The following is a 25,067-nucleotide window of genomic DNA, read 5'->3' as shown; positions in this document are numbered from 1 at the left end:
GTGTATGTGTGTGTGTATGGGGGGTGTTTTATGGAAGGATTCTGATTTCCTCATGAGTTTTAAAAACTCCCTCGTTACAAATCTTATTTCTATAAAAATAAAAAAGGGTGTTATTCAAATGGACGTTGTGTTTGTGCGCTTGAGGCTTCAGGTTTCCACGTTACCAAATGGTTTATAAACACACACACACACACACACACACACAGAGCTCATCCAGTCCTGGCAAAACCTGGCATGTCATCCAGGCCTGTTTTTTTTTTTTAAATTTACACCAAGTAGTGGTACAAGTTTGAGGTCCGACTGAGACAAACGATGCATCAAACCATGCAGTTGTTCAGTTGATTAATTTAACAGGTTTCATGTGTAAACAGATGTTTGACAACATCAGGACATGGCAACTCTCAACAGGTACAGAAGTCGTGGACGTCCACTGGTGAAATATATTTAATATGTATTCCGATATACTCCACCAGTAAGAGGTGTACTAGTCGGCTGTTGTAGGAGCGATGGTTCATTTCACAGACGCGTTCTGACAATTTGACCGATGAAAATACACAACTCTGCATTCAGTTGATGGTTTAGTCTTTTATTCAGAAGTTTCCCCCGAGCAGCTGGAGCCTCCATTATCAAACGATGCTGGGGAGGAGGCTCCAGATAAATGAAGCCCGGTTACAGACAGTTCTCATGGTTCCACTGGTAAAGAACCATCGCACTGACATATATTCATTTTATATCAAGAATCATCTTCACTCTTCGCGGTCTTGTCCCCGGGACTACGAGACGCCGCAGGTAAATGAGCACAGAGCAGGTCGTCGCTCGGGAAGAGGAGGGCGCCTGGTGAAGCTGCCGACTGGATCCGTATTTGTGGCAGGAATGCTCATTAATATGCACCTGGGATGAATAAGCAGCGGTTTTCTGATCAGCGGCGACCTGTTTGATGTGTCGGGACACCTGAGGAGACAGAACACCACCTGTTGTAACCCAAGAGAGTTTGGAATCAAGAGACTATCTTCATGACGAGACCGAACATTTCCACAACTCACCAGACACTCCACGTCTGACCAGCAGCAGGATACTGGGACACGTTACTGGTGCAGTCGTTACTGTGGGGGAGAAAAACTGGTGTTACACTTCACATTCAGGAGACACTGGAGCCACACAACGTCTCCTGGAGGAGCCTCAGAGGAAAGTCAGAATCAGGGGCTGCAGTGCAGCTCTCATAGAAGGTGTCAGAAAAGTTTTTTAATTTGTCATCACTGGCAGCTGCAGAGTTTCAAACGAGAGCGGCATGAACCCACCGGCATGCGGCCATGTTGGATCCGAGGGACATCGCAGTCCTTCACACATGTATCTGTGGAAAAAAACAAATACTTCAGGGAGGACAGTAAATGCACCACGTCGTTATAAAACGCTAGTTAGGAAGCCTCAGATGAAGGTTAGAATCAGGAGCTGCAGTGCAGCTCTCATAGAAGGTGTCAGAAAAGTTATTTAATTTGTCATCACTGGCTAAAAATGTTTCTGCGCCAGAGACAAACTGGGACTTACCAGGACCCGGGTTCATCTGAGCTCCAGCTCCTCATCCCTGGAGGGCCAATCCATCCTCAGACAGCCTCACTGCGACTGGAAAGGTGGAGTAGAAACAGGGGGAGTTACAGACAAACACGCCTCATGAGAGAATCTGGTGCTGCTTCAGCAAGAGTTCAGCTGAGCAGCAAATCTGAAGGGGTGCGAAATGAGCCCTAACACCTGTCTTAGACTTGTAACTTTTCCAGAATGGAAGGTTAACAGGAACCAAAGCTGAAGTCTGCTCGTTTTAAAAAGGAACCTTAAACTTAAAGTTGTCTTTCATTTGCTGTCATAATTTACCATCAACATTTCAGCAGAGCCCCATGCACTGTTGAGTTGAAACATCTAATAATTCTGGTCTCAGTTTCAGCTTCTGGCTGCCTGATTAATTATATAGATAGATAGATAGTATAAGAAGAATTTCAAGACACAAACATATCTATATACATGTATGTATGAAGTTAAAGACACATGAAGGCAACAGAAAGCAGAGAGCTATCCAGGTACCGTGAGCTTCCTCGTCCACGTGTTGCTTAAACACGCGAACAAACACGTGTGAAATCGAAGCTTCGCCTCATCTTCTTCTTCTTCTCAGAAACTGCGAGGAACCGGCAGCAACGAAGTTGCATTTGGGCCTCATTGGTTGCCGTAACATAAAGTCTGAAAAGGAACTTAGAACGAAAGAAAAAATAATAAAGCTAGGATCCATTTCTCCGAGGTTGTTCCCAGCGGAGAGCCGGGGGTGAAGAGACAGACTTGCGCTACTCCTTCTTCTTTAGGGACCGGCCTCGTCTTCTTCTACTATTATTGAACGAAGGAAACTCACAAATCGACGCATTACCGCCCCCAGCTGGTCGGAGTGTAAACAACATCTTGTCTTTCAGAATTTCTAACACTTAAACGAGAGTTGTTACATTAGTTTATTGAGTTTATTGTGGAGTCGCTCGATATCACACGTCGATTTATAGTCACCAAATGTCAGCATCATCTGTATAAAAACAGTTCACCATAATATGAAGATTTTTGGACGGACTAAAAACGCACGTCATCGTTGCGAATTGGGGAACGGTTTTTTTTTCCCTCGGAAAAGCCCATAATCAACCGTACAAAGATGTTTCCTCTCACTAAGTTGCAGGACCACTATAAAACACAGGAGTTGATTTTGAACTGCTTTTACAACTTATGTGTAAAACTTAATGAATGTCCAGTTCAACATTATAAATGAAAACATCCTGATAAGGATTTATAACTGGTCATACTTCCCAATATTCACGGCAACCAGACACAATAGTGGCTGTCAGAGTGAGAAGTGTTTTTTTTGTTTTAGTCCTTTGGTGCTGCAAAAGCCTCACGGGAGTTGAAGTTTCTGCTTAAGACCCACAGTGTTAGAAAAAATACGCAGACATTTACTTGAAAGTCGAAATACCCAGAGATAATAGGACATCTCCCTTCAAAATTCCATTGAGATAAAAGTGGAGAAATGTCAGCCACTAAGTTTACTTCAAATGTATAAGTACGCATTCCAGATAGTGTTGTACTCCAGTGCTTGTGAGCATCAGTAAAAGAACCACTGACCAGTTTGGTTATACATCAGATAGAACATTTTAATGCAAAATCCTGTTTTCTTCATACTAATCAGTAACTGAGGTGTTCAGATGAATGTAGAACAAAAAAAACTGCAATGCAAACATTCAAGTTAAGACACCACAAGGTCGCTCTTACACTTACCTCTTGACACCTGCTGAAACGATAGGTTCTGGTGTTGCTGATGTCATGCTGGGGACACGGTGTGTGACTGTGTGTACCACTCAGGCTATTACGCCAAGAAAAACATAAAGTGGAGGAGGAAGAAGAAGAAAAAAAACAACAACAACCCTTCGAGGAAATGCTGAATTTCACTAAGAAGCAAAAGTGTGAATAGAAACTTGACATGATAAATAACGTCGGTCTATGGGAGTTGTTCGTTTGGAATGCAGCCGGTGACTCAAACAGTGCGCAGTCATGAACATGTCCTCTTTTGGACTGTTGGTCATCAAGAAGAACTGGAGCCGCTGAAGAGGAACAGAACTAACAAGAGTTTTTAAAAAGAAGCCCACTTGCGAGTCGGTTCAGGTTTAATTCGTACATTTATTCTGATCACAGCTGTACAGGTATGCATCGTCACAGCAGAAACACAACCTAAACCCAACCATGTCACAACAGCCTTCACAGCACATTCAACCATACATGTACAGGCTCAATCAGCTCACCTCAAATCAATGTGTACAATTAATATCCTCATTATTCACATAGAACCATCTGTCTCTCAAATATATCTTTGTTTTCAAAGAGCATAAAAATACAAATGGACTCTTCATTGGGATGGTCTGGCCTACATGGGGGACTACTGAAAACTGGGAGCTGAGGAGGAAGAAGAGCGGAGCCAACTTATTACAGCTTAAAGGGGTGGCGTTTATGGGCTCGCAGAAGGCTTCTCAATGGTTACGGAGGGACTGTAGACAGGGCTACTGATTTAAGAATCAACTAACAAACCAAACTATAAGCTACGTCTGTCAACACAGGAACACAAGGAGTTTAGAAGGAAACAGAAAGGAATTAAGTGAAGTGGAAAACAAGAAAAAAATATCGTTGATTATATGAAAGAACACTACCAAGGCACAGAGAGATGCAGATTAAACAAAACTGGACACAGGTGGGAGAGAAAAAAAAAAGGTGTGGGTGGGGTGGAGGGGGTGGGGGCAGGGCAAGATGGAGGGTGGGTGAATTCGAGGCAGTTTCACTAATCAACACTAGAGGGAGCTCTAGCAGCTCAAATACCCAGATATAAACTCTATGTATGTATACTGGTTGTACTATATAAAGCATTGAAATATAGGATTATCTTTTAAAAACACGGTTCACTGCAGCAGGACAAAAGGGTTACAACATGTCAGTGTGCCTGTATACCAGTATATTATGCGTGTGTGTGTGTGTGTGTGTCTCTGTGTGTGTCAGTACCAAGCGAACCTCCATAGATTGAGCAAAACACCAACAAAATAGCCAGCAAGATTATAACCAATGCAGTGTGTGTGTGTGTGTGTGTGTGTGTGTGTGTGTGTGTGTGTGTGTGTGTGTGTGTTTGAGTGAGTGTCTCAAAAATTCATGGGCACACATCTACATGGTTGCTGGGATCATTAGAATAACTACTGTACGAGTGGGAGGACATCGACATGAGCATCAGCAGGGACTACACACACTCGTAACGACAAGAACGGCAACAATAACAACAACGGCAACAACAACAACATGAACAGGGACAACACACAGATCAGGAAGTCCGGCTAACCACAAGCCTGCGCCCATACAGAAGAGAAACAGAGGCTACAGTTAATCTGGAAAAATGCATCCTTTTTTTTCCTTCTTTTTTTGACATAGCCGGAGTGAGACAGACTCAGAAAGCGGCCTGTTCTCCCACATGCTTTTATAAATTCTCTCTGGTGTCTCATCTGTATGCATCCTGTCTATCTGACTGTCTCTCTGCCCATCACTCAGTCAGTTATGTGCTTATTTTTTGCAAGCAATATGCTTATCTGTCTGTCTCCCTGTCTGATGGGGTTAGCATCTCTGTCCTGGTCAGAGTCTGTCGAGATGAAACGATGAGGAAAATGATTGTGCTTCTCAGTCCACGCAGCCGCCTGAGGCTGGGCGGTGACTCGCTGGGCTGCAGAGGTCACAGGTTGTGTGGGAGCGGCCTCCTCGCATCAAGAGGCAGACTAGAGCTACTGCACCAGCCAAAGAGGACGCCCTCCTCGGTTTAGGCTACATGAGAAGCGCTCGTGCAGGAGGGACACACCCACTCAAACACACACACTCAGAGCGCCAGCTGGGAGAGTTTTCTTGATACACCTACACATGATCGGGGGGAGGGAAAGAGCTCGTTGGACAGACTCGGGCAGGAGGTCAGTCAAGCATTGCATCCAGTTGGTCTGCCAAGTCGTCAAACATGCTGCCGATGTCATCCAAGATGGACACGGTTGTCTTTTTGCTGTAAAGAGAGGTGGGAGTTACTACAGCTTGATATGGGAATTTGTTATAAATATTTCTGTGTCTGAAAAGTCATGTTTTTCCAGTTTGCTATGCCTCATCGGTCTCAGTTGCCACAGCTATGGTGTAGATGCCAGAGGCCCTAATTAGAGCTGCATCAAATTCAGAAAACATGCAATCTGGGAACAAAACATGGCACCATCGTAGAAAAATTCCTCCAAAAATGAAAAATCCAAAGGCTCGTGCCCATCCAAGCCTTGGAAGTGCTCCAGCTGTAAATCTCCTTGTGTTTCCATTCATTTGTCAAGCATATCTTAGGCAAACTTTTGTAATATTCCAAAAAAGGAAATGCACTTTAGGTGTGGTTCCATCAATAGGCAACATTGGGCGCCACTGAGGCTGTAACAAACAAGAGTCTTTTCGCAGGGCAAAATGGAGAAAGGTCTTGAGGAATTACTTTTGGAGGGAAGAGTTGTAACTGCTCTTATATATTAGTTAGTAGAGGACATGTTGCACGCTGTCCTGAGACGTAGACTGTTGGTCAGTCACGTGAGTTTAAGATCCACTGTTGTTTATTTGAGTTGATTTGAATTAGGGGGTTTCCAACCCAATTTGCTGCATTTACTCTTTCTCAAGAAAAAAAAAAATCACCTCAAGCAAGCATTAAAGATTCTTTTTGCAGAGTTTTTCAAATTTTGCTGTTTCCATCAACTTTTTCTAATGTGATATTGCAGAATGCTCACAGTCCTGGTCCTCTGGCTGCACATGTTCCCGCTGCAAACCAGATTTGGCGGTTCGGAACAAATGAATTGTTGGTGAGAAAACTCACAAAGGTTCAGAATAACATTTGCCAATGAGCGGGAAAAGAGGCCTTTGAGAGAATCATGAAAGCCAAGAAAATCTTTAACTACTCACTCATTTTGTGCATCCTCATCTTTGATTTTATGTTCTACAGCCTGCAGAGCTGCAGCCAAGGAGGCACTGGTCTCCTCCAAACGATGCTGCACCACCTCCTCTTCCTGCTCCACATTACTCTCCACCTCTTCTCTCGCTCCTTCCCCACTTGATGACTTCTTCTCCAGCTCCTTTAGATTCTCCTCCTCCACTCTCTTCCTCTCTTCCTCCTGCTCTTTGTGCTTTTTGTCTTTCCTCTCCTCTTCCTCTTTCCTCCTCTCCTCTTCCTCCTCTAATTCTCGTCCTCCCAGCAGGTCTATGGAGAGGCCAGCGATCGAGGAGCGGGGAGGTTTGACAGGGTGTGGGGAGGGTGTGGAGGGACTCTGAGCTGGGGAGGTAAGAGGGAATCCCGGGGATAAGGAGGGACCAGAGGGAGTGTCAGGGGCTGGAAGAGGGGCAGCAGAGACAGGGGTGGAGGGCTTCGGTGCTGGGGTGGGGGTGGTAGCAGCTGGGCTGGTAGCAGCAGGGCTTGGGCACATGGTAGCTGAGGCTACTATTGCTTTGCCTGGTTTGGGCGCTGTTGGAGGCCCACGGGGTTTCGGGGATACAGGAGGAGGGACACGCTTCGGCTCTGGTGAGAGGCAGAGAGCATAATTCCAGTTAAGTAAAAACTCGGCAAACTATAATTAATATTTTAAGAGGTCAACATAGATATCGGAAGCGAAGTGTAACAAATAGCCATCAGGCTGTACTTGTGTGTAAGATCGAATTTGGAGCTTCAGTTGGCAAGGCTGCATAGATTCAGGATTTTTCATGCTAACTGAATCAATAATGGATCTGGATCGATAATGAGAAAATATGGCTTGAAATGATAACAACAACTTTAAATAACCAAAATAGCTGAATGACGAAGTCCAAATCTTCCTGTGTGTATTTGTACATCTCACCAGGACTTTGTGCTGTTTCAGTATTATCAGGACCAGGTATCGGGACCCGGCGAGTCGGGGTTGGGGGGTCAACTTGTGCTTTCCTCACTGTGACTGTGGATGGTTTGGGTGAGACTGGTGGCCTCAGAGACTTCCTAGCCTCCATCCACTCACAGCTCTCCCGGTTTGTGTCCGTCTTATCAGACATCTCTGACACAGGCCTCCTTCTCATGACAACGCTGCCATTCTGCTGCCGCTCGCCTCCGGTTTTACGGTTACTGTCAGTCTGACTGCTGGGTGAGTCTGATTGATTATTGCTTTGAATGACGCTTTCTGGTTGTTCTATGGTGCGTGGTCTCCTGCGTATGGTGTCAGAGCCAGTTGTCATGGTAACAACGCTGGTAGCCTCATTTGCAGAAGTTTCAGAGTCTGTTGGCAGGGGACGAGGTTTCTTTCGGAGTGTCACTGTGCCGTCTGTAATTTCTGATGTGGAAGAGACAACAGTGGAGCGGGGGCGGGGCTCTGGGCGTTGGTGGGCTTGTTGCCGAGGTAAAGTATCTGTCGGGTCGGTGGGAAGGCCCTCCGGTCCACTGATGGTCCTACGTCGATTCAGGACATCATCATCCTCTGATCCAAGACCTCCTGAACCAGCCTGGCGCCTAAGTAAGGGCGGGCTCACCTGGAGAGCAAATAAGTGTTACACACGTGTATACTTGGCAAACATGCTACAGAGAGACCAATGCTCACAACATACACTGGACACACAATCACAGACACACAAACACCTGCAGGTAACTGGTGCTGCCTCCCAGATTCCTTGGCAAGGTTTTAGCTCCACCCACAATGGACGTCTCCAGCATAGCAGCAAGGCTTCGCACGCTCCCAGAAGCCCCCTCTGATCTCTCCAGGCCTGCTGAGTCCTGAGCTCTTAAACCTGAGCCCAGACTGCCACAGTCACTGGCTCGCCGCTCTCGATAGGTTGGCAACCCAAGTAGCCCCTCCCCCTGACCCTCTCCCTCCCCTTCACCCCCTGTGATGGAAGAACAGGATCGTTTAGGCGGTGTTGGGGGCCGACCTTTCCGACGAGGACGGAGTGTGACGGATGATTGGCTGCGATTAACAGTGACATCATTTGATGCGGCAGTGCGGGCGGAGCTGCTGCGGCACACAGTGGCATATCTAGAGTCTGTTTCTGAGCCAATTAGACTGTGAGTTCTTCGTCGCTCTTCCTCCTCACTGGGCAAGCGGAGCAGCGGCACAGAGGAATCTGCTACTGCCATCTGGGTGGAGGGTCGCGGCCGAGCCCTGGGGGAGGCCTGCTGGGTTCGACCATGTGGGGGGGTTTGTGGTGGGGTTTGAGTCGGAGTGTGCGGAGGGGTCGGTGAATGAGTAAGACCTGGTCGAGGTTTAGCCATTGGGCTGGGGGCACCGTCCCTCTGCTTCTTCACCTCCCTCCGTGGCTCTGAGCCAGTGCTGCCACCCGGGCTGGATGGAGGTGTCGAGGGGCTTTTAGGAGTCTCCACTCCCCTCTCTCCTCTCTGTAGCTCCTTTAGTCTCCTCACTCCTAGCATCAGCTTCTTCTGATGGCCTGTGGGACAGTGGGTGTAGGGGAGATGACAGGAAATGGATAAAGAAACAAAGCTGCAATACATTCTCAATTAAGTAAGCATGTGGATTTAAAATATCGAATCCCCATTCCCCTGGCAAAGGCCTACCAACGAGCCACTTAGCAAAAAACTGATGACATGCAGCCAAAGGGCCTTAGGACCAATCTGACATGGTGCAAGGAGTAAAGCAGTTCTAGGCCAGCGCAGAGATATAATCCCTCCACCTGGTCCTCGGACTGCCTCATGGCGTCCTTCGAGCAGGACGTGCCCACTGACACCTCTCTATGTAGGATCCTTACAACCTCAACTGGCTCCTTTTGACACCAAAGAGCAGCAACTGTGAGTCCTTCACAGAGGAATGAACATTTCACCTTATCCTGAAAGGGAATGCCAGCCACCCTCCTGAGGAAACCCATTTCGGCCATTTGTGTCATGAGTCTCATTCGCTGGTCATGACCCATACTTCATGGCCATAGGTACGAGTATGAACGAAGACTGACTGGTAGATTGAGAGCTTTAGCTTCTGGCTAAACTCCCTTTTCAGTAAAGCAATAAAGTGCACACAAGACTACTCCCACTGCTATGAACCTCCGGCTCATCTTACACTCCATAGTCCTAACAGGCCCCCGAGATACTTTAAATCCTTCACTTGGGGTGAGGACTCATTGTAAATAGTTAGAGTTAAAGAAACAAAAAAACTTCAGGACAAAACATAATAAAGCTCCTGACTCCAAAATAAAAGCTATACATCTTGGCTAATGGCGGCACGGTGGTGCAGTGGTCAGCACTGTCGCCTAACAGCAAGAAGGTTTGGGGTTGGAGCCCCAGCTTAAGCTTGGGGTCTTTCTGTGTGAGTCTGCATGTTCTCCCCGTGCCAGTGTGGGTTCTCTCTGGTACTCCGGCTTCCTCCCACAGTCCAAAGACATCAAGAGGGGACGAGGCTGATTGGATACTCTAAATTGACCGTAGGCGTGGCTGTGAGTGTGAATGGTTGTCTGTCTATATGTGCTGGCCCTGAGATGGACTGGCGACCTGTCCAGGTCACACCCTGCCTCTCGCTCGAAGGCAGCTGGGATAGGCTCCAGCCCCCTTGTGACCCTTAAACAGGATAAGCGTTAGAAAATGGATGGACGGATGGATCTTGGCTAACTTCATGACTGTTTTAAATCTTAGCATTCTTGATGTTGTTGTTGTGTCTTACCGAGCTTAGTAATACCAATCTCTTGCAGATCCTCAAGGCTGATGTCAGAGATGAAGTCAATATTTTCATACCCGTTCTGCACCAGAACTTGGTAGTACTGGCTAAGACCCAGGTGAGACAGCCAGTCAGCCAGATTGGCCTGTCAAAAACACAGAGATGAATACAATGTAAAAAGACTTGTTTACGGTGCACGTGCACGTTGCGTCTCTGAAGTGTAGTTTCGTAACAGTCTGAATAAGCAGTGTGAGAAGCAGTGTGTGCGCTGCTGCCAAAGCTCTACACATCCTGGATTTTTTTCCAGTTTGTTTGTGTGTAACCTCACAGGCTTGTGGTCTGGCAGCCAGTCTGTGGAGGGCAGCTTGCTGATCTCTGATGTTAACTTCTTTCGATGTCCAGGCTTCATGACCCCGATTGCCGTCAGGTCCTTCAATGCAAAGCACACTTAGTTGCATCACCACAACCAGAGTAGGTGTCCCGTTCTTTTCAACCTAAACAATTGTATGCAAACATTTGACATTTGTACATAAACTGCATGTTACTTGTGGAATATTCTGCTTTGGATAATCTCTGGTGAGTGTCCCCTGCCTTTAGGAGCTTTACGTCATACCACTGTGTTTGCTTCAATAAACATGTGAACACGCATGCGCGCGCGCGCGCACACACACACACACACACACACACACACACACACACACACACACACACACACACACAGGCGCTCAAGAAACACACTCAAGGACAAACACAGAGCAGTGTTTACAGCCAGCCCAGACTGGAACACACGGGTATGCAAATGAAGCAGAGAGTATGAGAAGTGACTGGTTGAGGCTCAGGACTCACACCGGGGGTCAGGTGACAGACACAGGAGGGTCATGATGACATCGTCCGGGTCAGTGGGGAGCTGGTTTGATAGCTGTGCTGGGCGGAGCCTTGACAGACAAAGGGCGGGGCGTGAGGGGGTCAGGGGTCTTGACCTTACCTCAAGGGTCATGCGGCTAATGGTGTCTAGATCATATCCCGCGGTGAGGAAGTGGGTGGTGTAGAACTGCAGCTGAAACTCACCCAGCCACGCCACTACTGCCTGCTTCTAGAACACAGAACACAGAACACTACTGCCTGCTTCTAGAACACACAACACCACTGCCTGCTTCTAGAACACACAACACTACAGCCGTCCTCGAAAACATAGAGCACACAACGCCATGTTCTGTTTTTAGAACACACAGCACAAAACACTACTAGTTTCTAGAACACAGAAGACAACTTCCTGTCTCTAGAACTCAGAGAACAAAGGACTAAATGCTTCTAGAACACATGATGATTTCCTGCTTCTGGAAACCAGAGCGTAGAACACTACCTGCCTCTAGAACACATAAGGTGACTGCCTGCTTCTAGAACACCCAAGAGCCTTTGTCTAGAACACAGATTACTATTACTTGCCTCTAGAACACAGATCATGACAGCTTGCTCCTAGAGCATAGAACACAAACATTGCTAGCTTCCTCTAGAAAACAGAACACAATACTCACAACACTGCAACTTGCCTCTAGAACACAGAACACTGTCTGCTTCTAAAATGCTGAACACTACCTGCTTCTAGAACATAAAACCCAACTGTTTGCTTCTAGAACACAGAAAAAGAACATATATGTCTGGTTCTAGAGCACTATTGCCTGCTCCTACAAAAGAGAAAAAAAACTCTGCCTCTCGATCACTGAGTACAGAACACAACTGTCTGCTTCTGGACAACAGAACACGACTGTCGTTTTTCGAGAGCACAAAACACTACTACCAGCTTCTATGAACCAAGTGCATCACTGTTTGTCTCTAGAACACAGAACACTCTGGCCTGCTTCAAGAACACAGAACACCAATGCCTGGATCCAGGACATTCGACACTACTGCTTACTTCTGGAAAGCAGAACAAAACTGTCTGCTTCTAGAACATGGAACAACACTGAGCACAGAACACTGAACACAGAGGTGGGTGTAGAACACATAAGAACACAAGGGACACAACAAAACAGCCTGCTCTAGAATACAGTTCTAGAAAACATGTTGTTCAGAACACTAGAAGACATTTCTAGAACAGAGAGAAGACAGCTCTAGAAAACAGCATTGAAATCTCCTAAAATTGCTTTACAATAAAATCTTGAAAACGACTACATAGCTCAGAATAAAAGCGTGTTCTTGAACACAATGGGGAACTGTGATAGAGCATGTTAATGTTGTGATGTGCTGCTCTGCTTAAATCAAATAAATATTCTTTTTTTAAATCGGGAGAGGGTGTATTTTTACTCAGTAATGATAGTACATGACGCTGAGATAGAGACCATAGGTAGGTTTTCCTCAATTGAATCAAGGGTCCAAGGATAGAGGGGGTCCTAAAGAACTGCATGTAAAGCTCCCCATGAAAAATGCAAATTTGATTTGACCACAGCTGTTTTCTGGCAACCAGAAATTGTTTCTAGAAGGCGACGTCTGCTTGCTTCTAGAAAAACACACAAAGTTTAGCACGGAACACACAGTGCTTCTGGCAGGTTCTAGAGCGGCGTGACAGCAAGTGGGTGCCTGGTGTCTAAGTGTGGTGTGAGGGCATTGGGAGGGTGGAGGGACAGCAACTGACTCCTCCATGTGTCTGTCACTCTGCCTGTCTCCATGGTGACAAAGAGACTGTAGTGGCAAGCCCGTCCTCAGAATGTCGTCAGCTCAAACACAACCCCACCCTTCGAGAGGAAACAGTAGCAAAAGAAAGACCAGCACCCAGAAAGAACCAGTCTCACAACCAAAAACTCACTTTCCCACCATCCTCCTCTGCCTTTCGCTCAAAGGACCGTTGTTCATGAACAGTGCAAGTGGAAGAGCCTTGTGGTGGAGTGATGTGAAGAGTGAGACAAGGGGGAGAAAAAAGACAGACATTAACATACCATTAAACTAGATTAACATTATCCGTCCTAATGCTAATCAAAAGGTTTTTACCTCCTAGAAAGGATAAATATTCTTCTAGAAAGAAGGAGGTAAAAAGAAGAACTGACAGCTTTTATAACTTATTATTTGGGAAGTCAATTCCTACATGAGATTAAAAAAAAAAACCTCATTATCTTCATAATCTTAGGATATCAAGATAAAATCACGTGATTAGTAAAATATCATTATATTTTCAGTGACTGCACCTATTAAGAGTTCAGTATTTAGTGAGGATCTTGAAAATACAGTGATGGCCTGCAGATCCAACAGAAGAATCGTCTCTGGCTGTGGCGGAGGTCTGTGCCTGCCAAGTGCATCTCTAATATGGGTTATATTGTGCTTTATTATAATTCTAGTCATTGCTTTTATGCTTGGCAGGTTTGGGGTGTTGCTTTAGCATGACACTTCCCACACATCACTTAATCGAAGAGTCGTATGACAAATTTAATATGCACATTTTTATGTCTTTGTCAGAGTCCACTGATAACTTGTTATAGTTTAACTTCGACACTGAACAAACGTCTCAATAGTAAACTTAATGTCTGTAAATACTGTACGTCAACAATGTTGTGTCTCAACAGCAAAAAAGTAGCTGCGAAACTGACTTAACGTCTACGAACACTCGAAAATGGAGAAAAAATTACATTATTATTGTGTTTGAGTGAGTTCATGTTCTTACTCGCTGACTGCTCAACTGACTGCGACTGCTCCAAGAGATGCTCCTTGGCTTTTACTGACTGGGACAGCACGGTGGCCAGGAGCTAAAACACACACAGACACAGACACAGACACAGACACACACACACACAAAAATGAAACATCCACTCCAGCGTAATCATTAAGATCCCAGAGGTGCCTTGTGACTCAGGTCAGTGGAAACACACACACACACACACACACACACACACACACACACACACACACACACACACACACACACACACACACACACACACACACACACACATATATAAAAGACCTGTGACTTTCTTTTCTCCTGCATTGCGTCCAATTTTGCAACACTGGTGCAGCAGGAATCCAAGAAAAATATTTGATACGATGCACATGATTAACTGTCCGTACAGGAGATTCATTACGTCTGGCGATAGAATGAAAGCACACCAGATTATGGAAGAGAAACAAGATTGTGCGAATAGAGTAAAAGCATCAACAACAAACACATTTTTCTATCACCTCTATCTCCTCTCCAGTGGGCAGATTTGTGTTGCAGTGTGAAATGTAAGTGGATGTGATGTTGCCTTACATACATGCAGTGCTTCTCTGAGTACACCATGTATCACACGCGGACGCTCAAAGTACATTTTTTACTTTAAAAAAAAGTACGACACTTGGGGTGAAATTGAAGTTTTCACAAATGGGTATGTAGCTTAGAGGAACACAATATTTCGGCAGCAAAAGCGCAAAAATAAATGCTCCAAGGACTTTAATTAGTGGTTTAGTCCGCCCCGGCAAGAAATGCCAATCCTGACATTTACTGGCTTTTATCATTCAGTGTGATTGATTAAAGGACAAACCAGGAGGTCGTCGTCATGATGTACCGCGCCTACTTTAGCGAGGTTGTTCACTCCCACGGAACAATGAACTAAGCCGAGATTGATTCTTAACAAGGCAGCTTCCAAAAAAAAAAAAAAAAAAGTTGTGTGCAAAGTTTCAGTAGCTACATGATAAAAGTACTCGCAAAAAATACACATCAAACTGCAAGGAGGGTCTTACCTTGACCCCTTCAGCTTGTGCATTCAGACCAGGAGCATTAAGGCCGTGTGTGTTGACTCCTGGCGTGGGTGCTGGGTGGGGACTGGGAGCAGGCGTGGTAAGAACATGAGTGTTTCCGGAATTCTGAAGGCTGCTTGATGACCGGACGCTTCCAATGCTGCCCACACTGCCACTCCGTTCCCCCCCTGCCGACGCCGATGCATATTTCAGGACATTAACACAGAGTACACTGCTCAAACACAGCGACACACACTTACTTTACCTGCCAGCGGTTTACGAAGCACCCAGATGTCTTCACTGGTGCTGCTCTGCTGCCCCAAAGTGGGAGAGCCTTGAGGACTTAACTCAGCAGTCCGTGAACCTGTAACACACACACACACACACACACACAAACACACACACACACACACGCGTGCGCATACAATCAGTTTTTCAATCAGGCTCTTGTGTCTCCAAATGCAAAACCCTGTGACAGATGATTTGTAACTTTAATTATATATGTACACATACATATATATATATATATAAAGCACGGAGTAGATAATCTTCAATGTCTGCATTTGCAAGGCTGATTAAAACTGATGTGTGTCCTATTTGTTATTTGTAGAGGTTTGTTTTATTTCATCAGACGACAGACAACAACATGATATCGCCAGTAGCAAACAGCCGGGTCACAGGACCACTAGACCCCTTGTTATCTGTTCTGCTGTAACAAACCAACACTCAGCCCCCCCCCCCCCCCCCCCCGTGATTCTCTCACACATGTACACACGTTTACAAAAACAACTGTACTCATAGTGGTAGTACTTTGTAAACACAGCAGACCGTCCGGCAGGTTCATAGTAGTGAGGACAAGCATCGATCAGGCCACATTTATTTCAAAACTCTCTTGATATTTTAAAACGTCCAACTTCACCAAATTCTATACAGCTTTATGAATATTTAATTGTTACAATTTTATGAGGAATAGCTATGAAACTGTAACTTACATTCGCTTTAAACATGCATATCTTTCCTGGCATCAAACCAAAAACTTCCCTGGCCCCTTTTACACAGATATTCCATGATAACACTCCTTCTTTATTACGCCCTCCTCATTAACACAGGAGCAACCAAAGCTGGAGTAATTCCTCCCCAGAGTGTGATGTCACTCCGAGGTATGAGAGGGGTTTATTGAGCAGTTCCTTGTTCCTGCTCGTACTTTTAAACGAATGCCTTTTATACAAATACAAACGGTGTAACGTCCCAATCATATTGGAAATAATATCAATAATATTAAAAAGGCATTGTAAAAGAGTTTATTGATTTGCTGTGGCCACAGTATGTTTTTCAAAAATGTATTTTTTTGTAAGGATAATTGCGATATTCCATGGGAAGCCCTGGTGTTTTGATGTCAGACCCAATATTTATATTTCAAAGTTTAAAAAAAATCTTTACTTAAAAAAAAAAAAAAAAAAAAAAAAAGCTACCTTCATCTGTTTACTTGTGTCTGTAGCAACAAGCGATCAGCAGCAAACCGTTTCTCCATTTTGGCTGCAATTTCAGCAGCAGGTATCCCAAAACAGACAAATGAAACCCCAAATATCTGCACAGCTCAGTATACTACAAAAGTACTTCTGCTTGAAATATGTTTCTCCCAAATCAGTGAACTGATCCTTAATAACTACAATGATGGAATTTTAATTAGACACTGACAAACTGCACATACGATTTAGTTTTATCTACTAAAATGATACTTATGGTTGATGTAAAGTGTACTACAATATGTACCTGTCTGACTTTGCTGCTCCTGAGAAGTGGAGAGAGGAGGAGGAAGAGGAGTGGACAGAGGAGGAGGAGTCGAGAGAGAAGGCGGAGAGATGGGAAGCGGAACGTACCCAAAAGAGGAGAACCGAGGGAGGGACTGTGTGTTGGGGTGAGGGGGAGGTGGGGGAGTCAGATGCAAGGGGAGAACTTTGGAGGGGGGGTATGAGTGTCCGTTGACCGAGGCAATGGGACAGGGGTTGGGCCTGCGGAGGAGGAGGGTGTGGCACTGCTGGGAGGGGGAGTGACCTGGACTCGAGCCAGGAGGAGGGAGATGCAAAACAACAACAACAACACAACAACAACAACAACTGATCAGTCAACTTGAAAAAAACAAACAAACAAAAAACCTGATCAAATCAGAAAACTTAGAAGAATAAAAGAACACATCCATATATCCACAGGGAATATATACTTATATATAAGGTAAAATATAATACAACAATAGCACATAGTGAAAATGAACAAAAGCACCACAACCAAGCAGAGCTGGGGTCTTTATCACACAGCATGTTTCTCCTGGTGTCGCCTCAGCAACACAACATCTGCGATCCTGGAGGACTGGTAGCACGAAGCTGGTTGCCAACTGGCCCAGTTTACTAATCCGGCAAAAAGAGCTCATTCACATGAAAGAAGCCCAGTTTTTAATTACAACAAAGTCATGTGACTTCCACAGGACCACCAGTGGAGTATGTCTTATGATGTAAAATGAAACGGTGACGCTGTGGGGGAAACAGAATTATTTAAAAAAAAAAGGGGGGGGTGTTCAGAAGGTGAAATACATGTATTTACATTTTATAATTACAAATTGTACCTAAATCTTACAAGTAGGGCTATAAATTAGTGTAGGAGCTGTTATGTAGGCCTGCAGTTTGTCACATAGTCAGTGAGCTCAATCATCTGGAATGAATATGGAGAATAAATGCATTTTTCACTGTGATTTCCGATGTTTTTTGCAATGCCTTCTGTACAAACTGTACAAACAAAGAGGCCAGAGACTCGTAAAGTTGCTATTCCCAAAAGTGGTGGGAGTGTAGCAATAATGTGTAAACACACACACACACACACACACACACACACAGACACACACACACACACCCCAGTAGGCCTCTCTGAACATAGCCATATCTAAATTGATTTTAAATTAAAATTTAGAGACTCTTTCAGAGTTTAAGAGTATTTAAATGTTTTTTGATTTCTGGAAAATATCTTGTATCCTTCTGTATATTGTGGCACAACATGGGCAACGGTAGCTCTGTGATAGAGACCCCAGGCTGGGTGGACAGGTGGAGAGGATGGCCGAAGGAGCCGAAATAGAGCCAGGGAGGAGGAAGAAGGGATGACAACCAGTAGGGGGCAGTCTCGGGTGAATGGTAGATGATTGACCGGTTGTGAAGAACGAATGAGCAGCCTGAGGAGGCTGATGATGCTGCAGCTATCTACAACTAATGATCAGCTAGAGCTACTGAAAAGCTGCTGAGCTCACACACATGCAAGAGCGCGCGCACACACACACACGCACGCACGCACACACACACACACACACACACACACACGCACGCACACACACACACAGCAGTGATGAGGGTGGTCACCTGCCCTCTTGATGACTTCCACCATGTTGGAGGGGAAATAGCCCACGCGGTCATTTCCAGTGCGGTTGTCGTGAATACAGCCCTTCCATCGGCCATCCGAGTGCTGCTCCAAAACCTGACAACCCCCCCCCCCCCACACACACACACACACAAATAACACAAGTAACACAGATTTATAGTTTGATCACACATAACAATTGCACCAGCCAAATCCACTTCCCAGATTTTAGCAACGAGCTACAGTCAGTAACTGCAGTGACTGATTTCTGGTTGCAATTTCAAATTCAAAAATGTCTTAAATTACTCCATCAAGTGGTTCAGAGACAGGCTTGTGTTTTTGTAACATGGTTTGCATCCAGTTCCATTCTTATTTATCAGTATATGAGCCAGAATCAGCACAGATGAGGAAGTTGCATACCAATAATTTGGTACCTACTGGGCTGGCCTTGGCGCAGTAACGCTACACATTCATCAAGCCCATTTAAAGTGATACTTCATCAGAAAGATGTATTTTGCCTTTCAGGTACTCACTCTTAGATGTCTTGATCTCACAAAGATGTTTTGTCTCAATCCCAGTAATTAATTCATGTGTAAAAAGCTGCTTATATAAATTTGTGTGATTATAAATAATCAGCACATTTGCTGCACTGAGCACCGTTTAGGTTCACAAATTGACAAAAAATTGAGAAACATATTGAATAAATAAATAAATATGTATAAATATATATGTACCGTGATAATGTCTCCGGCTTTGATGTTGAGGCTGGTAAGGTCATAGTTGTTGCAGTAATCCTTCAGTGCTCGCACCTGCATCGCAGCTGATGCATCTGCAAGACAGAAGTAGAGAACCACTCGTGAGTATTCAAGTCATGTAGGAGAGATTCAGAGGCGAGGAGCAGGGGAGCTCGCACAGAGAAGAGAGACCATCTACATTCAGCAACAACCCTAAGTAGGAGAAATATGCATGTAAATGCTTAACCGTCACAATCGTGTTACATTTACTTTCCAACTCAGTGCAAACAGAAATCACAAAACATTTGTCCTTTGAGGTTGCAGCATCTCAATTCTCTATTTTTTTTTACAAATTCAGAAATGAACCAAAAATACTAATCCAATGGAAGAAAATGACCGTTTTGATGTTACATTGAAGACATCCATATATGAGCTGAAGAAAGAGCCGCTGATTTTAGCATGCTAACTAGCTAGCACCAGTCCATCCTGTCTTGCAGCGCTACATAATGTCAATATCATAAATAGGAGTTCCAAAAAGTTGGCTTAACGTATCTGTGAATGGAAGAACTGTGCTACCAAGCTGCCAATGAGTGCTACAGTTTTTTAAAAAGTCAAAGTTTTGAGTTAATCTAAACAGATATGCAACAATTCTAGTTTTGGCGCTTGTCACGCCACCTAGTGGTGGACAGGTGGAATGATTTCATTGCGGCATGAGAGGGTTCTGAGCTAAGTGACAGGACCTTATGACCAATTCTTCACAACATATGTGAGGTGGACCAGAGGTTTTCTTAGTGTGAGGCGGGTCTGCCCAGGCGGACTCTGGAGGGGAAAGGATATCAGCTATCAAAATGTAGAACAGCTTCAATGCAAGTGGTCTGGTTCAAGACTTGATCAGGAGGGAAACGGCTTTCTTACGTTCTAAGAGTCAGAAACTAACAGATAAATGACTCAGGACCGTTTGCATGTATTTGGTAAATTTATGTAAAACATCAATATTAAGCTAACTTGGCCAAATAGCTGGCTGTCTATGGGATCCAACTACAAAATACTCAACACGCATCCAAAAACTAAGGGAGTCTTTATGGAAGGAAGGTACCAGATGCCAGGCTTTGTCGAAGGGGAAGTCCACCATTTTGACTTTGAAAACCCCTGAGGTGGAGCACTAAGACCTCGAATCCATCTGGAAGCAGGTTTTCTGGCTCGGCGTGTCTGTTCTCATGACCTCACCTCTCAGTAGTTGTTTGATCTCTCGGCTGGCCTGTGTGGTGGTGAACTGGTTAACAATATCCAGAGCAGTTTGACTCAGCGTGTTCCTCACCCCTGCACTGATGCCACTCTGAACGGGGGAGAAAATCAATAACTGTGTCACAATAAAAAATAACGTTCGATAAGACTGATAAGACTGATACAGTTGTAAACATTTAGTTCTGTGGGCCCTTTGTGAAGTTTGGGTAGAGCACCGCCAAACTAATATCATAAAAAGGAAATAACAATTGATAAAAGGTTTCAATATTTTATGACAGACAGCGAGCCAGTCTGCCAGAGTTTTATATAACAAGCAAATATATCCTACAGGCTTCCTCACACTGCTGAGGTGTAAACTTGCCCAGCTGAGGAGAGAGAGGCAGCTTTACCAACAGTTGCTTATGTAAACACACTGGAGAGACAGACAGACAGACTTACGTCCAGCAGCAGGCGCACTACCTCTGTCTTCCCACAGAGGGCAGCCTGATGTAACGCTGTGCCAGACTCAGACTGTCTGTTAATATCGATTCCTGCCTGAATCAGCAACCTGCAAGTGGATAAATAAACACAGTTTCCACATTAGCTGCACTACATGAGACGTAACAAATCCTTATAACAGTGTGTAACAGCATTTATGCACGTCAATGAAAGTCTTTAAGAAGATTTAACTTCTGCGTTATATCTCCCTCAGACTGAAACAGATGTTCCACCCTGGAATTAAGGCTAGATTAGATCAGGCAGCGAGGTGGACGGACTGAATGACAGGTAGACACAGTAGGAACCAAGACGACACACACTCATGAGGGAGGCAGAATGAAAGGACAAGTTGCTCAGACCGTATGACATCAATGTGTCCGTTCTTGGCAGCGAGATGGAGAGGTGACACGCCGTTGGGGTCGGAGGGTTTTGGTTCCAGCATGGCTGCACACATGTTACTGCTGAGCAGGAGCTGGACAACCTGACAACATGGACGTACAGCATTAGATATATAAACATGTTCAGAGTGCAAGGGTCAGAGCTGTTCCACGTCTATGCAGCCTCCTCTGTCACGGCATCTTAGTAACATGTCCAAGGACTACAGATGTAAACTGTCCCCTTGGACAGCTCCATTCGGGAGGGAAAAATTCCATAACTTTTCCAAAAATGTTCTGGCTTTATTCCTTTTTAAAAACTTTTCCAGGTTAAAAAGAAAAAAAATCATTTTCAAATGAAATGAGCTTTTCATGATAGCAATGCATTTGTTTAAGAAATAAATGTTAAATTTTTAAAAAGGAATGTAGCCTTGTGAGTATGGTTGGTTTTTCAGTCAAATCTACTCACAGCAACACGTCCAAATTCACAGGCGAGGTCCAGTGGAGTTTTCCCAGCCGAGTCTGAGATACACGTGTTGGACTGGTGTTGTAGCAACATCTCCGACTGCAACACACACACGCACACGCACAGGCACGCGCGCGCGCACACACACAAACGCACACACACACACACAGTGTACTGATGGTTGTAAATATTCTAGGTTGTCAAAATTTCAAATCATTCGTGCATCATCAGTTACACATAGGCACACCTCGCAAAAACACACAGCCATTAAGTACAAACACTGACAGCATATGTGCACACGCACACACACACACACACACACACACACACACACACACACACACACACACACACACACAGTTACCCCATCATAGTGTCCATGCTGAGCTGATAGGTGGAGAGGGATCTGTCCTTCATCTGACTGTCCATTGACTGATGAGCCTGCCTTCAATAGCATTTTCATTGGTTCAGTCTTCCCCTGCCATGCAGCGTAATGCAGAGGACGCATCCCTACACAAACACACACAGACATGCAAACACACACAGGCAAACACGTATCAAAACACAAGGCCAAAGATGACAGCACAGTAAAACATAAACCACACAAAACCCCATGAGCACACGCACATCACACATCGAGGAATGAGAGTATAAAGACACATGAATGCATGCAATTTTACACACGGGATTGTTATCGCTCACAGAGCAGCACTCATTATTCCCATCATTATTACTGATGCCTTGCTGTTTGTATGCAGTTGTGAAAAGATTATTAATTACAGATGATGACTATTCAAATCAGTTATTTATTTGGAATCGAAACTGCAAAGTGACTGTGAATATGAAATAAGTTAGTAGAGGAAAAAAAAAAACACATTTTCCTCTGAAATATAATGGAGCAAAGTATAAAACAGAATAAAACCAAACTGCATCAAATTAAAAAACAAAAGTAATGCAGATTCACGATGTCACCAAATATCCACTGAGAAAAAAAAAATTGATATTCAACTTATTCATTTTATATTAGAATTATTAAATTGAATTAGAAGCCACATTTTTTTAAGTCCACATATATAATTTAGTTCCTTACATAGTTCCTTACTGTTCATATAGGAGCTAAATAAACACAAAGTTTTGCTGTATCTGCAGATCTGTCAGTCATATCTGTCTCTACAGCAGCGGATGTAGTCGGACGAGTCCTGCCAGGAATTGGAATCATAGCACGGTTGACATGCTTACGACCTTTCATGACCCTTGTTTGCAGGAGCAGCGATAGTCGTGGGACGCCCGAGACAAAATGCTATGACAAACTCTCATGAGCAGCTGAACAAGACCTCTGAGAACCCTCCAGGGATTTTCCAGGAAATGCAAGGTGATGCGAAGTTCAGCTGAGCACAGCAATCGGAACACAGCAAACCCAACTTTGTTAAGTGAGCACGTTCTTTTCTTATGGCATCAATCCAACACGGGCCTAGCCTTGATACCACACCGAGGAGCTGAATCGAGTCCCTGCAGGCCCTGGCTCTGAGGCTGAGGTGCAAGGAGGGCAGAGGTGCTGCAGTCAGTGACCTTCTGCTGGCTTGACATATTGGCAATTGTTATATGTTGACATACAGTATCTCTTGATTGTCATAGGGATTTTGAACTGTTGTAGGCAGACAGCTATGTATGAGTCAAGCGTCAACCATGGACAGTTTATTTGAGAAAACATTGCTAAAAGCACCACAAATGCACCTTCAAATGGCAGTGAAGCCATGCAGGTCATAACCAGGTCACGATTCACTGAACCTTCCGTGAAGTTCTGCATCATTCCTGAAACTGTTGAATTTCAAATTCCCAGAACGATCTTGGTAGAACTACTGGCAGAGCGAGCCCCGGCCTGCAGGAGTCCGGAACTGTCACCTCACGCTGGCATCTTGCCCTGCACTGTGGTTCAGAGTGTCTACACGAGAATCAAAGTCAGTCGAGGTCGTTCTTTACCAGAACACGCTGGCTTGTCCTGACTGGATGAGGCACTGGAAGCTATGAACACTTCACTAACCTACCATCATCTTCCACTGCTACTTTTCTTACTAACACATCCAGCACAGAGCGACACCAGAGTTCAGTTGAAGTTGTACGGGCCAGCTGGGGAATCTATGCATGTTCAGCTACAAAGGGGCCCGCGTAGTTAGCACAACAATGGCAGACCACATTAGAAAATATTTATAGATGTGCTGAAGAGCCACTCTGGAAGGTGACTGAATCATCAACGGTCTAATGCAGCAATAATGGTGTATTTTTCAGCCAGTGACTCCTGGAACGCATTCATAGTGTTGCACTGATTCAAATGCGCCCCCCCCAAGAGAAAAAAAGAGAGAAAAAATACAGTTTGGGTGTGATTATAAGCATGTTGGTTTTTGGTCCAACGCAGCAAAAAACATCTGTTATTAGAGGTTTAAAAGAAAATGAGATAATGCACCAGCTTCCAGTCCAATATTCACTCTCCTTTGTTTTGGAGAGCGATGAGGGACACATCTGGCTCTTTAGCTGCTGAATGCTCGTTGCTAACTTTGTCTGCAGCTTGGTGCTGGGCAGAAAGTGTACAGTGGGATTTTAGAGATTTCTGCTGATGACAGCTGTCCGCTGCAGCTATAAAAAAAATAAAATTAAAAAAAGACAGGGATCAAAGCAGCGAGATTGAATTAAAACAAATAGTTGGGATGAAACGCTTCAGAGAGCCGAGGGGAACTGCAGAGAGTTCCAAAATGAGTGCCCCCCCCCCCCCACACACACACACACACACACACCGAGCACATCTGACCAATCGTTAATATCAAAACAATGATTAGAGCAGATTTGACGTTCTCATCAAATGACTGGGTGATTCCACTGCTGCTTTATTGTCTTCACCTTTACCTTATCAGTTCATCAGTCCTAATCGGGCTCGTCTGGTGTCTACTGTCTCGTAGCCAATCAGCTTCTTGTTTGCACTCCTGTTCGACCGCCTGATGTTCATTAGTCTATCAGCGTTGTTTCGGTTGAGTCATGTTGTTACTTTCAGTCTTCATCAGAGCCTTAATTCAACCCACCTGGTTTTACAATCTGACTGAGTCCGTCTCCTGAGTTCAACTGTTAAGTTTTTCTTTATTTTGAATATCAAAGTACGCCAGTTTCTTCATTTCTTGCCACCGGCCTCTGCACCACAAACCTGAAGAGTTGTGAACATCAATTGACATTTACAGTAGCTAAAAGGGCAAAAGCAGAGATTAGTAGCCAAGTAAGGATCTGCTGTGAACTCGTTGCTCAACTTTCTGCATAATCCATCATTATAAATGTCAACCTTGTCACACGCTCACAAGATAAAATCACTGTTTTGCTTCAGTTCAGTTGTGCCATGACAAAAACAGGAAGACATTTGAATGAGACCAGCTATGTGATGAGTCTGGCTTCAAAAAAAGTGATAAAAAGGAGCTAG

At 44.6% G+C, this 25,067-nt stretch overlaps 1 protein-coding gene, 1 long non-coding RNA gene and 2 other non-coding genes across 6 annotated transcripts in view; all 4 read right to left on the bottom strand.

Annotated features, from left to right (window-relative positions):
* Positions 1 to 550: 550 nt before the first annotated feature.
* Positions 551 to 2,344, bottom strand: LOC147257779 (uncharacterized). The gene is made up of 5 exons (XR_015117492.1): positions 2,074 to 2,344; positions 1,546 to 1,620; positions 1,299 to 1,351; positions 1,044 to 1,103; positions 551 to 951 (listed from the first exon to the last, which is right to left on the bottom strand). It is a non-coding gene; the product is annotated as an uncharacterized LOC147257779 (long non-coding RNA).
* LOC147257781 (small nucleolar RNA SNORD60) lies at positions 1,175 to 1,262 on the bottom strand. Its single transcript, XR_015117692.1, has one exon. It is a non-coding gene; the product is annotated as a small nucleolar RNA SNORD60 (small nucleolar RNA).
* Positions 1,421 to 1,508, bottom strand: LOC147257780 (small nucleolar RNA SNORD60). Its single transcript, XR_015117691.1, has one exon. It is a non-coding gene; the product is annotated as a small nucleolar RNA SNORD60 (small nucleolar RNA).
* A 2,297-nt stretch (positions 2,345 to 4,641) lies between the features above and the next one.
* Positions 4,642 to 25,067, bottom strand: part of LOC147257778 (uncharacterized) — a 34,771-nt gene continuing 14,345 nt past the window's right edge. The window contains exons 4-22 of one of the 3 annotated variants that reach the window (XM_086211938.1): positions 21,975 to 22,120; positions 21,614 to 21,709; positions 21,130 to 21,251; positions 20,732 to 20,840; positions 20,276 to 20,384; positions 19,049 to 19,143; positions 18,317 to 18,431; positions 16,689 to 16,970; positions 15,181 to 15,279; positions 14,919 to 15,103; positions 13,864 to 13,945; positions 13,015 to 13,082; positions 11,197 to 11,304; positions 10,540 to 10,641; positions 10,218 to 10,356; positions 8,195 to 8,997; positions 7,431 to 8,088; positions 6,505 to 7,114; positions 4,642 to 5,590 (exon numbers count right to left, since the gene is read on the bottom strand). In XM_086211938.1, the coding sequence (XP_086068064.1) occupies positions 5,506 to 5,590; positions 6,505 to 7,114; positions 7,431 to 8,088; positions 8,195 to 8,997; positions 10,218 to 10,356; positions 10,540 to 10,641; positions 11,197 to 11,304; positions 13,015 to 13,082; positions 13,864 to 13,945; positions 14,919 to 15,103; positions 15,181 to 15,279; positions 16,689 to 16,970; positions 18,317 to 18,431; positions 19,049 to 19,143; positions 20,276 to 20,384; positions 20,732 to 20,840; positions 21,130 to 21,251; positions 21,614 to 21,709; positions 21,975 to 22,120 (4,013 nt within the window). In that variant the 3' untranslated portion in view covers positions 4,642 to 5,505. The remainder of the gene's footprint in view (positions 5,591 to 6,504; positions 7,115 to 7,430; positions 8,089 to 8,194; positions 8,998 to 10,217; positions 10,357 to 10,539; positions 10,642 to 11,196; positions 11,305 to 13,014; positions 13,083 to 13,863; positions 13,946 to 14,918; positions 15,104 to 15,180; positions 15,280 to 16,688; positions 16,971 to 18,316; positions 18,432 to 19,048; positions 19,144 to 20,275; positions 20,385 to 20,731; positions 20,841 to 21,129; positions 21,252 to 21,613; positions 21,710 to 21,974; positions 22,121 to 25,067) is intronic. The other 2 variants (XM_086211939.1, XM_086211940.1) reach the window with 2 other exon arrangements.

The sequence above is a fragment of the Aulostomus chinensis genome, chromosome 8 (genome assembly GCF_037954235.1).
Source record: "Aulostomus chinensis isolate RoL2024-O1b breed Wild chromosome 8, RoL_Achi_v1.0, whole genome shotgun sequence".
NCBI classification, from domain to species: Eukaryota; Metazoa; Chordata; class Actinopteri; order Syngnathiformes; family Aulostomidae; genus Aulostomus; species Aulostomus chinensis.
This window is presented reverse-complemented; position numbering and strand designations above follow the sequence as displayed.